This window comes from Silene latifolia, chromosome 11 (genome assembly GCF_048544455.1).
Source record: "Silene latifolia isolate original U9 population chromosome 11, ASM4854445v1, whole genome shotgun sequence".
Classification (NCBI taxonomy): domain Eukaryota; kingdom Viridiplantae; phylum Streptophyta; class Magnoliopsida; order Caryophyllales; family Caryophyllaceae; genus Silene; species Silene latifolia.
In genome coordinates, this window is record NC_133536.1 from 203,498,831 (window position 1) to 203,511,861 (window position 13,031).

A 13,031-nucleotide genomic window follows, 5' to 3' on the forward strand; every position below is an offset into this window, starting at 1 on the left:
ACCAGATGAATAGTGATTCTTAGGTTAAAAAATGGATCCTCTCCTCAATGAGGGTTGAGGAGTATTTATAGACTTTCACCTTTTGTCACGTAGTGGCCAAGTGGCTAGCAGGTGGAAAGACTTATCTACCCTCGGCCGAGGGACCCATGACAGGCCGGCGGGCCCTGTTGACTCGCCGCCGAGGGGTCTTGGATGTGAGTTCGCGGATGTGTGCCCCGGCTGGCTAGCTGTCCTAGCCGAGGCACAAGAGACAGAAGCAGCCGACAGTCAATTGCGTTGCTAGTTGTCTAAGTCGTTGACTTGTTGTGGATATCTTTGACCTTGCTCAATGTGTTGACTCGGTCAGCGGGTGCAGAATATGCCCATCAATTTTAAATAAAGTTAACTAAATAATTAAATTAGACATCCGAAATAAAATAGGTAAATAAATAACTGAAACAAAGAGAATGCTTTCTTTGAGCCAAAATTACTTTTTTTTTTTTAGGGTTACAGCCCGAAGGCATTACCGTATTAACGATAAATCAAATAGTATAGCACTGTTCGCAACCGGAGGTAAAACATCCGACCACAAAAATATACCAACTACTCTAGGTTTGATATGAGCTAAGGCATGCGCTACACAATTGTTTACGCGACTAGTATACGGCCAAATAACAGAAATAAAAGCATTACATAAATCTAAAATATCGTCCAAAATTAACGAAAAGATACTCCTTCCTTTAGCCTTCTTCTTCAGAGCTTTAATAACCTGTACACAATCACTTTCAATGACGTCCCTCGTGTTGGGCCAAAATTACATGAAAGAGATCATATACTAAATGTCAAACTAATATTTTCTTATAGATTTTCGAGCATGTTACCCTCGGATGACTTGCCTGATATACGTGGTTTATAGGCTATCATGTATACCCGATGGTTTACCCAGTACACACCAAAAGTAGCGGTTGCGAGTTTCTACGTCTAAAAAAAAAAAAAAAAAAATCTTAATGGGCCATAAGCCCATAATCATCTTGTAAACATCAAAACCCAAATCCTCATTTCCCCAACCCCACTATATAACCCCAACATTTCACCACTTCCCCAACCTAAAACACCAAAATCGCCTCTTTTAGGGTTTAACACCACTCCACCCCACCTTGCCGTTCCCAAATCCCTTGAGGTTAAAGCGACGGCGTTTTGCTGTCCGCCTTGACAAAACACTTCGTCTTGGCCCTCGATTTTGTTGTTTTTTTTTTTTACCTCTACCACCAACTTTTACCAAAAAAACCGCAGTAAAAAATGGCAGTGAAACCAACCAAGGCACAGAAAAAGATAGCATACGACCAGAAACTCTGCAACCTTCTTGATGAGTTCAGTCAGGTGCTTATCGCGTCAGCAGACAACGTGGGGTCCACTCAGTTACAGGGAATCAGAAAGGGTTTGAGAGGAGATTCAGTTGTGTTGATGGGTAAAAATACTATGATGAAGAGGACGATCAAGCTTCATGCTGAGAAAACTGGGAATTCTGATTTGTTGAATCTTGTTACCTTGCTAGTGGTAATTAATTATTTCTTAGTATGATTTTTTGAAATTTTGTTTGTTTTTAATGTTTGTGTTTGGTGTTGAGATTTCTGTTTTTTTTTGGTGTGTAGGGAAATGTCGGGTTGATCTTTACTAAGGGAGATTTGAAGGAAGTCAGGGAGGAAATTGCCAAGTACAAGGTATGTGTTTTTATCACTGTACTCTGCCCGTCTCGTTTATTTGTTTACCTTTGATTCGAATACCCCCTCACAAAGGATTTGTTAATGAATTAACAATTTGTTTGAGTAAATGTGTTGTTGGCAATGCAAAAATGTTCAGAATGTTTAGAGTTATGCTCACTTGAATTGTAAAATGGTTTATTTGATTGATAGAATAATGCTTATCATCAAGCATCTCTTTTTTGTCGTTATTCGGAATAGTTTATTCATAAAAACACAGTTTAGGTTTTGATTCGTTAGTAGTACTAGTAAATGAGCTTGATGATTAAATGATCTTATTGATATCGAGTTAGGCCTGGTTCTTTTGACTTATTTTGTTTTCGTGGTTTAGTTCAATTCATTTTTTACTCATTTCAGTTTCCGTCCTATAAGTTCATTTCAGTTAAGAGAGTTTCGGTTGTAAAAAACGATGCCTTGGACATAGGATGAGAGTAGTGATTGTTAGTTTGTGATTATACTTTTCGGTTGTCGTTTGCCTATGATGGTATAATAGTGGTGTTCATGTCTCAATCTTCATTGTGAGAAGAGCCACATGATTGTATTGTTGATGATGTTGTCTTTTTGTAGTTCTCGAAATCTTAGTTATTGGATCAAGTAAATGTCTGTTTGTTACTGTGCTGGATGGTGTAGCTCAATAGCTGACTTGTTTACGTCATTTTTGATGATTCTAGACTTTGGAATCAAATTTGGAAGCATTTTTTCCATAGAAAAGTTAATTTATCCTCGATATGGTGACTGATGACAAAGTTCATCTGCTGTCTGGGTTTTTGGTACGACTTAGAAGGGTCTGCTGTCCCTGAAACTATCATGCATGGCTTTGTGGTGCTGCCTTTTATGAGTACTTTTTATCGTGACTCTTCAATAGTTAGTTTAGGCCCCCGTAACATTTGAAACTGAATTTCCCTTCAACCTTCCATTATGTTTATTAAAGTGATCTGACTATGTCGACTTACGCTGTATTTCTAACCTGGCTTGCTTTGGTTGTATGAGTAGGTTGGAGCTCCTGCTCGTGTTGGACTGGTTGCCCCAATTGATGTTGTCGTCCCACCTGGCAACACTGGTCTTGACCCATCTCAGACATCCTTCTTCCAGGTTTGTGCTGCATTAATATCTGCTGCGTTTCACACTGTTAGTTAATTTATCCTGTACGAGATGATATTACATGTGAGCTCAATCGAACTTCTTTTGTGATCCCATTTAATTATACGATTGATATTACTATATTAGGGTTGGGCTCACGTCTAATTCTATCTCATGTACAGCAAGTTTTTGTAATTTATAAGTCTCTTTTATTGAAACTAACCTGAGTCCTCTCTGATAGGTCCTCAACATTCCCACCAAGATTAACAAGGGTACTGTTGAAATCATCACCCCCGTTGAGCTGATTAGGAAGGGTGAAAAGGTCGGTTCTTCTGAGGCAGCCTTGCTTGCTAAGCTTGGAATCAGGCCCTTCTCTTACGGTCTGAACATTGAGTCTGTCTATGACAATGGGTCAGTCTTTAGCCCGAATGTTCTTGACCTGACAGAGGAGGACCTCCTTGAGAAGTTCGCCAGTGGTTTATCCATGGTCACAGCACTTGCCCTCGGGATCTCATACCCTACCCTTGCTGCTGCTCCTCACATGTTCATCAATGGGTACAAGAATGTCTTGGCCATTGCTGTTGCTACCGAGTATGACTTCCCTCAGGCTGAGCAAGTCAAGGAGTTCCTCAAGGTTTGCAATCCCGCCTCCCTTTTTTTTCATGCTCAATTTCAATAATTTCCTTTACTCTGAAGATGAAAGTGACCCATTTAGACAAATGCCGTTGCCATATTATTGTTGACGATGATTATTGTTGATACTTAGTGACTCCTTGTATTATATTAGTAAATCCGTTAACGAGGTTTGTGACCATTTTAGATTAACTGTGACACGATTTCAAATGAACTTTTCTCTGAACATCTTTAATTTGTTATGGATGCTCATCACGTATACGGTATATGGGTTGTGCAGGATCCAAGCAAGTTTGCAGTAGCTGCTGCACCAGTTGCAGCAGCAGACAGTGGTGCATCAGGAGCAGCTGCCAAGGAAGAAGAGAAGAAGGATGAGCCTGTGGATGAATCCGATGAGGACTTGGGTTTCAGCCTCTTCGATTAAGCTATCTTTTTTTTTTTTGTTTTAATTCCGCTACTCTGCCATTAGTGAGTCGTTATGTCTCGTGGCTGGTTTATTTTGTTGAGTTGGACTAGCTAGTACTATCTCTGTTTCGTGTTTGGATTTTCTAGCATTCAATATCCAAAAGATTATACTAGATGTTGAGCTGTTTGTTTACCATGGTGTTTATCGGAATTTGCCTTCCATCTAAAATTATAATCCTTGTGTCCGATTCATTTGTTCATCTTTCACTAAAGCGTGAGATGAGATATGAGATTGTCCTTAGACTAGTCGAGGACTTGCAGGTCTTGGATTGATTCCTCTCGCAGTTGCTGGATTTTGTGCCCTTGTTTTACCCCATTGCTCACCTGAAGTGCACCCCTGGCACTGGACGATAAAGCCGCGGCCTTCTTCATAAATTAATATTGGGCTATTCAGGATTTGTATTTGAGACAGTAGGATGGGCCACGATAAACACCACCTAAAAGTCTCTAAAAACTCTCCCAATGAAACGCCCCCTAAGTCTATCTTTTGTGTGGTGTTTATGATGGGGATTTTGACTAAGGGTGAGGGGTTGTAGGGCAGTAGAGGCTGCAGTGTAGGCGACCCCCAATCAAACGCCTCTAAGTCTATCTTTTGGGTTTCGTCTCGTGTATCGTTCGATACCGTGTAGGTATGTACATTGTTCTCCCTTGTATCCAGAGTCAGATTATTTTACACTTTTGATTTATTCATGATGAAATTAAGCAAAGGAGCTGACAAATAGCTCACCGACTCGGGTGTGCTTTGCACTATCCCTCTAAAGTGCGATCTCTCTTATCCACAGTGGCGGTTCTAGAACTTTATCGATGAGGTTCGATTATTAAATATAACATTTTCTATTATTAAAATATTACTCCCTCCGTCCCGGTCATTTGTTGTCCTTTTCCATTTTTGGTTGTCTCAGTCATTTGTTGTCCTTTCTATTTTAGGATTGCATTTGATGAACAATTTGCTCATTTACAATCAATTTGATCCACATGTCATTTAGTAATTGACTCTCTCCTCTTTTCTTGGTCTTTGTGCCAAAACAAAAGGACAACAAATGACCGGGACGGAGGGAGTAAATTTTAGTATCAGTTTATTACTTAATAAGAGAAGTAGTTTTTTGTTTTGTTTTTTATAAGGTAAGAAAACTAGATTGATACTCTAGGATATGATCAATCTATTTTATCTTTTTGGATGAGCGGGGTAAGTTGTGGCCAATGACTTTCAAACAACTTTTAAAGAGTTGGACAAGAATGCCCAATATAAACCATAAAATCAGCGACTTTGTTAATCTCCCGGAAGCAATGTTAAACTATCCTTCCTCAACCGAGGGTCTGAGGCCGTCGGCAGAAGCGATCAAGATAAGTTATTAATTAATATACTCGTAAGATTGATGACGCAACATATGTAAATGTTTCGATCAATGAATTGTCTCCTTAAACATAGTCATTAGACTTTTTGGAGGCAAGAAAGTGACATATTTTAGCCGCCAATTAGACAACTCTTTTAGAGTTCATACAATGCGCTTCCGCAAAGTTTGTAAAGGGACCGTCTCATTTTATAATCGTCAAACAAAGTTTCTATCAATCAAGTTCGTTATATTAATCAATCAATATATAAGGTTGGCATTTAAGTTTTTATGTGAACCCAATTCCGTCTATATACGGTTGTGGATCAACGGCTTTATTATGTCGCAACTTACATTCATGAACCTGGACTTGTGCTTATATTTAATCAAACTAAACTCAAGATGGATGAGCACCAAATGTTATTGTATGGAAATTAAACATTGTTGGATGAGATTTAGCTACACGTTGGAATTGATCCCTTTGTCTCTATGTTTAGTCACATTAAATTTTCGATATCGGATGATAGATGTATCATGTCGTCATAGACTCATATTCCCTATATGGTACACCTGTCCAACAAAAAACCTGTTTTTCTTCTATTTTATTATACGCCGTACTTGGGTTATACTTGGTTATATACATAAAATATTGTTAATTCTAGTTTTCTTATTGGATAGACACGCCTAGAATTACGACGAGTCTATGACGTTGTAACTAGGGTCAATCTAAGAAATAATGGTAAATGTAAAAGGCAACTTTCCAAATCATATCCCCTTGTCTTTGTTGTAGGAGCTGATCAATTGAGGTAAAGCGAATTAAGTCTTAAGTTATAAGACGATCTTATAATACGTTAATTTGAACAATTCTAAAGTTGAAGATAAATGGACTACAAAAATCACCAATTTCTTACGTGAAGTAGTGTATTACTTTGTACAAAACAAGAGCATATTTGAATACGTGACACAATGAAAATTAAAATAGGACAAGAATCTCATGCTTCAAATAAGAATTTGTGTTTGTAGTTGCATCTAAAAACATACTCCTATATTATTCCCATACTCTTATCCAAGTCATAAAGAACCATCTCATTGAACTTGGCACACTTTCTACTTCTAGAATAGAATCTTTACATATTTATTTTGTGGATGGATAAGGTAAAAAAAAACATCCAACAAACTTAAGGCATGAAAGAGCATGTGATCATATGAAATACTACAAGGTGAGAATATGGACAATCATGCTTGTATATATGCTACCATTAAAATTTCCAGAGAATATTGGATAAGGATTATGTATTTATGACTTCACATGATTCCTTTTTAACTATTTATGTTATTAATATTATCCCATCCACTTAACATACTACCAATTTTCAATTAAAACGAGAAATAGTAAACTATCGACTAGAGCTGGCCAACGATCCGGGCTAGCTCGACCTGGTATGGCCCAGCTCACGTTGTCGGGCCAAAAAAATGGTGGCCGACCGAATGCCCTACCGGGCTGGGCTAGTGCCAGTTTTCGCTTAGCCTGACCCGCTCTTGCATTAAAAAAAGGAATTAAAGCAAGCCCAGAATAGCCCGTCCAGGCCGCCATTCATTGGGCCACGCTCGGACCACTAAATCCAGAGCTCAGCCCGACACTGAAGAAAAGTAGCGTCGTATATAGGCCCCTACCCCTCAGTTCGGCTGACTCAGCTCGCATTGGTCTAGCTCTATGGCCACCCCTACTATGATGAAAATTAGGCTAGACAAGTCAATTTCGGGTCGGATCATTTCGGGTCTGTAGACTTTGGGTCGGGGCGAGTAATTTCGAGTTCGGGTCATTTTTGAGTCAACTATTATCAAATTATTTGTAAATATTTGGGTCGGGTTATATTCGATCAGGTCAATTCGAGGTCTGGTCAAGTTCAGGTCTTGAGTTCAGATGTTAGGTCGATTATGCAGATCGTGTCATTTAGGTCCGATCAATTTTACTAGGTCTAATAAAAATAGATAACAATTCATCTATTCAGATGGAGTACAAATATATATTTGTGGATGGATAAGTTGGGAAAAGAAACACCCTAACACATTTAGGGGGTGGTTGTTTCGTTTGTGGGTATGCGTTTGGAATTAGGAATCATACCTGAGTGGTATGTGGTTGGAACTTGATTCCTCATATCTTGTGTTTGTTTCATTCACGGGCGGTATGGGTTTAGAATCAATCGTAATTAATAATCTTTGAAATACAATACTTTTAATAATTATTTTTAATATCATAAAATCATGTAAATAAAGATTTAATCAAAAATATATATAAATGATTTTAATTATAATATATAATATTTTTTTTCAATTTCTTTGTTATTTCTAATTTGATACTCATGGGTATCAATCTCATACTCACCCCCTCTCATTGGGTATGAGAAATTCATATCTCATGGGTTTGAGGTATGGGTATAAAAATCCATATTTTCACCAAATAAAACATCTAGTATGAGTTTGACTCATTCTAAACTCATACCTCATACTTATATGGGTGAACCAAACACCAAGGGTATGAAAGAGCATGTACGTGATCATATGAAATAGTAGAGAAGATGGGAATATGAATATGGACAAATATGCTTGTAAAAATGGTAGCATTAAAATTCCAAACGTTGGGAAAGAAAGAATAATAAAGGATAAGCATGATCTTTTGTAAATTATGACGCAAAGCCATCACTTTCCCACAAGTCCACAACATGTATGTATGTTGAATCCAATTGGTATGGCGCCTAAAGGAGAGGCTCATCACATGTCTAACCGCGTATTTCATGGCCCATTTTCAATATCATATCAACCATTTTTTGAGATTGTGTGATCTTTGTTACATCAAAGCGTCGCTTAACTTTGACTGTGTATAATCCCATCACAAATCAAAACCTCTCACAAAAAGGAGAGGGACACGCGCTTTACGCTTTTCACTCACCTTTTAATGGGTATTTTGTGAAAGGAAACGGTATCCGTCACAAGCTCGTGACGGATATCGCCGTCTTCAATGAGATTTTGTGTTGTTACATACAAACCGGTGCGTGGTGCATCACCCCTAACTTTGACTTTTTATTAAATTTATGTCAAATTTTATGTAATGGAATATTTTAATATTCTTGGTCTAGAAACATAGGATATTAGGCTATGAGGTCAAGGTCGTATGATTTTGTTAGGGACAATCGCACTATCCCTTTTCTTGTATAGAGAACATATTTGAGTTAGATGTTCCTATTTTTGTTATATAATGAATGAAAACTAGGTTGATTTATAAAGGGAATTTTATTTTAGTTTTTCGAATAAGTATAGAGAGTGGAAGTCATTTGCTTTTAGTTCTCCTTAAAAAAATAGTAATACATACATTATATTCACTTGACTATAAAATCGGTTATTTTGTTAACCACGCTAAAACAAGTGATGCGAGTTGTACATTGCTATATAGGTTTTGCAACTTTGACCAACCAACATTAACATGAGGCACAAAATCTCATTGAAGACGGACGATATCCGTCACAAGCTTGTGACGGATACCGTTTCCTCTCACAAAATGCCCATTGAGAGGTGAATGAGAAACACATGAGGGGTGCCCCACCTTGTCCTCTCTCCCTTTTTGTGAGAGGTCACAAGCTTGTGACGAGATTAATTTGTCACAAGCAAGACTAGCTGAACATGAGGTCATGAGCACACTAGTGATAATTTATTTTTATCCGGTAGTTAGGGATTGAACTCTAGATGCATTATATGATTCATAATTAGATTGTTATGAAACAATTATCATATCTAACTTCACGTTTAACTAAACTCGGTAATATATTTAGCTTATATTGTAGAAAATATCCCAGTCATTTCAGGCATACTTAAGTAATTGGTTTTCAGTCCATCATAGAAGAATATAACATAAACATCCTAAAATGGTCAAGAAGTTGGCTACTTTGTTACCCTTGCAAAAACAATTAAACTCTAATTATATTTATTTTTTGACAAGCAATAAACTTTTATAAATAAAAACTAGTACATAGGATACATTTAAAGTACAAACAAAGGGCATTAGCAACCCCAAAACAACTTGATACCCAAGTCACACTAGCAAGAAACAGTACAAGTAGTCGCAACCGAAGAGAAAAAAACGATTTTTCTTGAATGGCGGATAGTAATGGGTGTCAAACTCGATTAAGTGGACATCCTTCCGCTTCATCCTAATAACGGTAGCAGTAATGCGAGTGTACCTGCAAAAAGAAGTCAAAACGGCGACAGAAACCAAAGATCTTTTCTTCGAATAGGCAAAAGCAAGAGCCTTTCGACCTTTAGGGTGGCAATAATCCACAATGGGTCCCTCTCTGCTAAGCGAATGATCCCTTACGACGACAAACTTAAACTGGACCGATGAGATCTTAGTAGCATATAGAGAGTCCAAATTACGACGTATCTTCTTATCAACTTTTAAAATGGTCTCCTCATTAACCAACTCAATACTTTCAGTCTGTTCAACATCAATTGTTTTTAATAAGTTCTCCGATAAAGGAGAAGAGGTGGGAACTTCTGTTGTCCCATAAATTTTTTCATAGGAAGTTCCCGTCTGGATGATTTTAGAGGAAAATCTAATTATATGTTGCTATATAAGTTTCACAACTTCGACCAATATGATATTATTGATGCTCCAATGTACATACGAAATAGTAATAAGCTTAAGTCATACTCGAATAGTGTACTTTTTGAAAAACATTGAATGTTTAGTCACACATATTAATGGTATTGGGACCAAGCTAGATTAACTGGTGGTACCATATTTGATTAGATAAATAGACAAGACACCAAAATCCAATAAGAAGAGACGATGATGATTATAAGCTATAAACATCCAGAAGCCACAGCCACCTCACCAATAACAAAATTGTATGGATAATTTCATAATGAAAATGTTGTTGTAATAATAATACGAAGTAATAAGGAGCTGCTGCTTTCTTTGTGTTAGCTAAACTACATTGCTTTGCCCCTTCATTCCTCGCGTGGAAGCTAATCTACCGTCAACTTCCTTCCATGATTCCACGTGGTAACATCTTAATGGTTTGATATTTGATATCATCACATTTCTGCCAACCCACGGTCTGACCAATCATGGTAAATATACCTGGCAATCGTGCACTATATATCATCGATTTCAGTAATTATTGCGTAAAACAGTTTTTTGTATTGAGATGGTTCCATTATACGAAGTATAAAAAAGACAATTTAACAATAAATGAACAATTACTTTTTATCATATATGACGGTCTCACGTGTAATTAAGACCGTCACTTTTATAATGTGTGAATCGCTAAATCAAGCATATCAATGTGTTATTACGATTTAAGGCTTGACTCTACAAAGAAGACACAAATAATATCCTACAACTAGTTGTATAATAGCTATGTACAACCGCGTCAAAGTTATCGAGCTCTCACACAAAGTTGTTGAGTTATTTTATAAGTTATTGAGCTTAATAATTATTCTGTTAAGCTCAACAACTGTGTATCATAACTCGATAATTTTGTTAATAGAGCTCGATAACTTTGTAACAAAGCTCCACAACACTGAATAAGTTGTACATACAACCAGTTGTATAATACATTAATTGCAAAGAAGAATCTAGAGATAAAATGTTGTAAATTGAATTAGAGAGTAATGAACAATAATAGTAATAATATTAATATTAATAATATTAATATTTTAAAATGATTAAATGTGAGTTTATTACTATTAACCTGAAGCATTGTTGAATCAGCTAATTAAGATATTGTGTATACCGTGTAAAATATTATATATTGAATTCATGCTTATCTTAAATTATATATTCAAATAAAACTGAACGACGTGCGTATAAATGCAGGAGTAAACCTTGAAACTTGCAGAAATGCAGGAGTTGAGAGGTCCCGGGTTCGACTACCAGAGTACCAGCTGGGACGATGATCACTTGGCCACTGCAGCCTCCGAAGAGGTGGCTTACATGGTCCATGTGGTGGTGCGGAAATACATGGGCCCGGGGGACTCAACCCCTCGTCATCCAAAAAAAAAATTAAATAACTTAAGACTCACATGCTAGGTCAATTGATTTTCAATTTACTCATTATTAGATCTAATTTGGAACAGCTATTGTTAATATTGGTCATTTTAAAACTAAAATCTTACAAATATGATATACTCTACTAAGAACATTCTTTGCTCCAAATATTTCATTTATTTACGTAATAAATACATTCGCCAAACAATTCAAACATTTCATTCATTATTTCATTTCTGACGATAAATTAATACTCTAAAATTTTCATTTATTTACCAATTATAAATTCACACCAGTATTTCATACGTAATAAATACATTGATTTTATACTATGCCAACTAAAATGAATAAATTTACCTAAGATAAGATAAAAGAGTGTATTAAATTTGACAGCTTGAGAATTGAGAGGGGGTAGGAAGGGAGCACGTGATAGAGCGTGATACGTGTCGGGGTGGATAAATAGGAGAGATAAAGTCACATGATTGGTCGTCCCGCGTGATTAGCTGGCATAAAGTTCTATATAAAAAGTGCATTTATTTCTAGGGGAGGCGGTAAATGCGGAGTCTTAAACTCTTAACCAAAGGGGAAATTTTACTTTTACTGTCGCCTACCTTTTTGGGAAAGACGAGGTTAAATTCTGAAAACGGTGGGGAAATCGACAGTGCTACTGTGGAGGCCTTATCCTAGTTTCTCCTATAAACCGCAATTACACGATTTACGAGTAATGCCCTACGACTTGAGCTTCAAGTTTGACAACTACGGAGTACTTCGTATTAATTACAATTTTTTTAGATGAGGATATGTCGGCCAGATAAAAAAAAATTGCTTAATAGATTTTTTTTGTAGTATTAACAAAGTGATGTTTAGTTCAGCTTAATTTTGACTCATTCAGTTTAGTTATATTTCGTTCGACTAAATTCAATCAGCTACATTCATTTCAATTCTATTCAGTAAGCTACATTCAATTCAGCTTACTAAGGGTTTCTTTTCGACTTTACGTTTAAATCAATTAAGTTTGGTTCAGCTCAACTTTATCAAAGTTAATTAGTTTAGTTTTGCGAATTTTAGCCAAAATAATGAACATGACTTATTTATTTTTTATGTAAATGGTGGGTGATATTTTTATTAATAAATCGGTTTGGTTCAGTTTAACTTTATCAAATTTAGTTTAGTTTAATTGATTTCCGCTAAGATAATTAACATGACCTAACTAATTTTTTTTTTTTTAAATGAATTCTGATATTTGTATTTGATGGGGCATATTCTGCACCGCTGACCAAGTCACCATATTGAGCAAGGTCAAAGATATCCACAGCAAGTCAACGACTTAGACGACCTAACCGATGCGGCCCATCGGCTGCCAACTGGTCCCGACATGACAACCTGCCGCGTAGGGACACGTACCCGCGTACTCATATCCAAGACCCCTCGGCGGTGAGTCACCAGGGCCCGCCGGCCAGCCATAGGTCCCTCGGCCGAGGAGTAGATCAGTCTTTCCACCTGCTAGCCACTTGGCCACTACGTGACAAAAGGTGAAGTCTATAAATACTCCTCAACCTTCATTGAGGAAAAGATCCAATCCAGAAATACACAACTTAACCTAAATACACTATTTATCTGGTATAATCTTCCTTATCTCTCTACGATATATTCCTAGCCAATTAGCTTACAACTTATACATCTAAGTTTACTGACTTGGGCGTCGGAGTGGGTACGCTTGGCTCAAAGCCAAGCCCC

The 13,031-nt window shown here is 37.0% G+C and overlaps 1 protein-coding gene across 1 annotated transcript; it reads left to right on the top strand.

The window, feature by feature from the left end:
- The first annotated feature begins 1,040 nt into the window (after nucleotides 1-1,040).
- LOC141612369 (large ribosomal subunit protein uL10-like) lies at nucleotides 1,041-4,050 on the top strand. Its single transcript, XM_074431132.1, has 5 exons — nucleotides 1,041-1,536; nucleotides 1,632-1,700; nucleotides 2,733-2,831; nucleotides 3,061-3,453; nucleotides 3,733-4,050. Exons 1-5 carry the CDS (start codon nucleotides 1,279-1,281, stop codon nucleotides 3,874-3,876), a joined length of 963 nt encoding a protein of 320 aa, XP_074287233.1. The 5' UTR covers nucleotides 1,041-1,278; the 3' UTR covers nucleotides 3,877-4,050.
- Nucleotides 4,051-13,031: the final 8,981 nt, after the last annotated feature.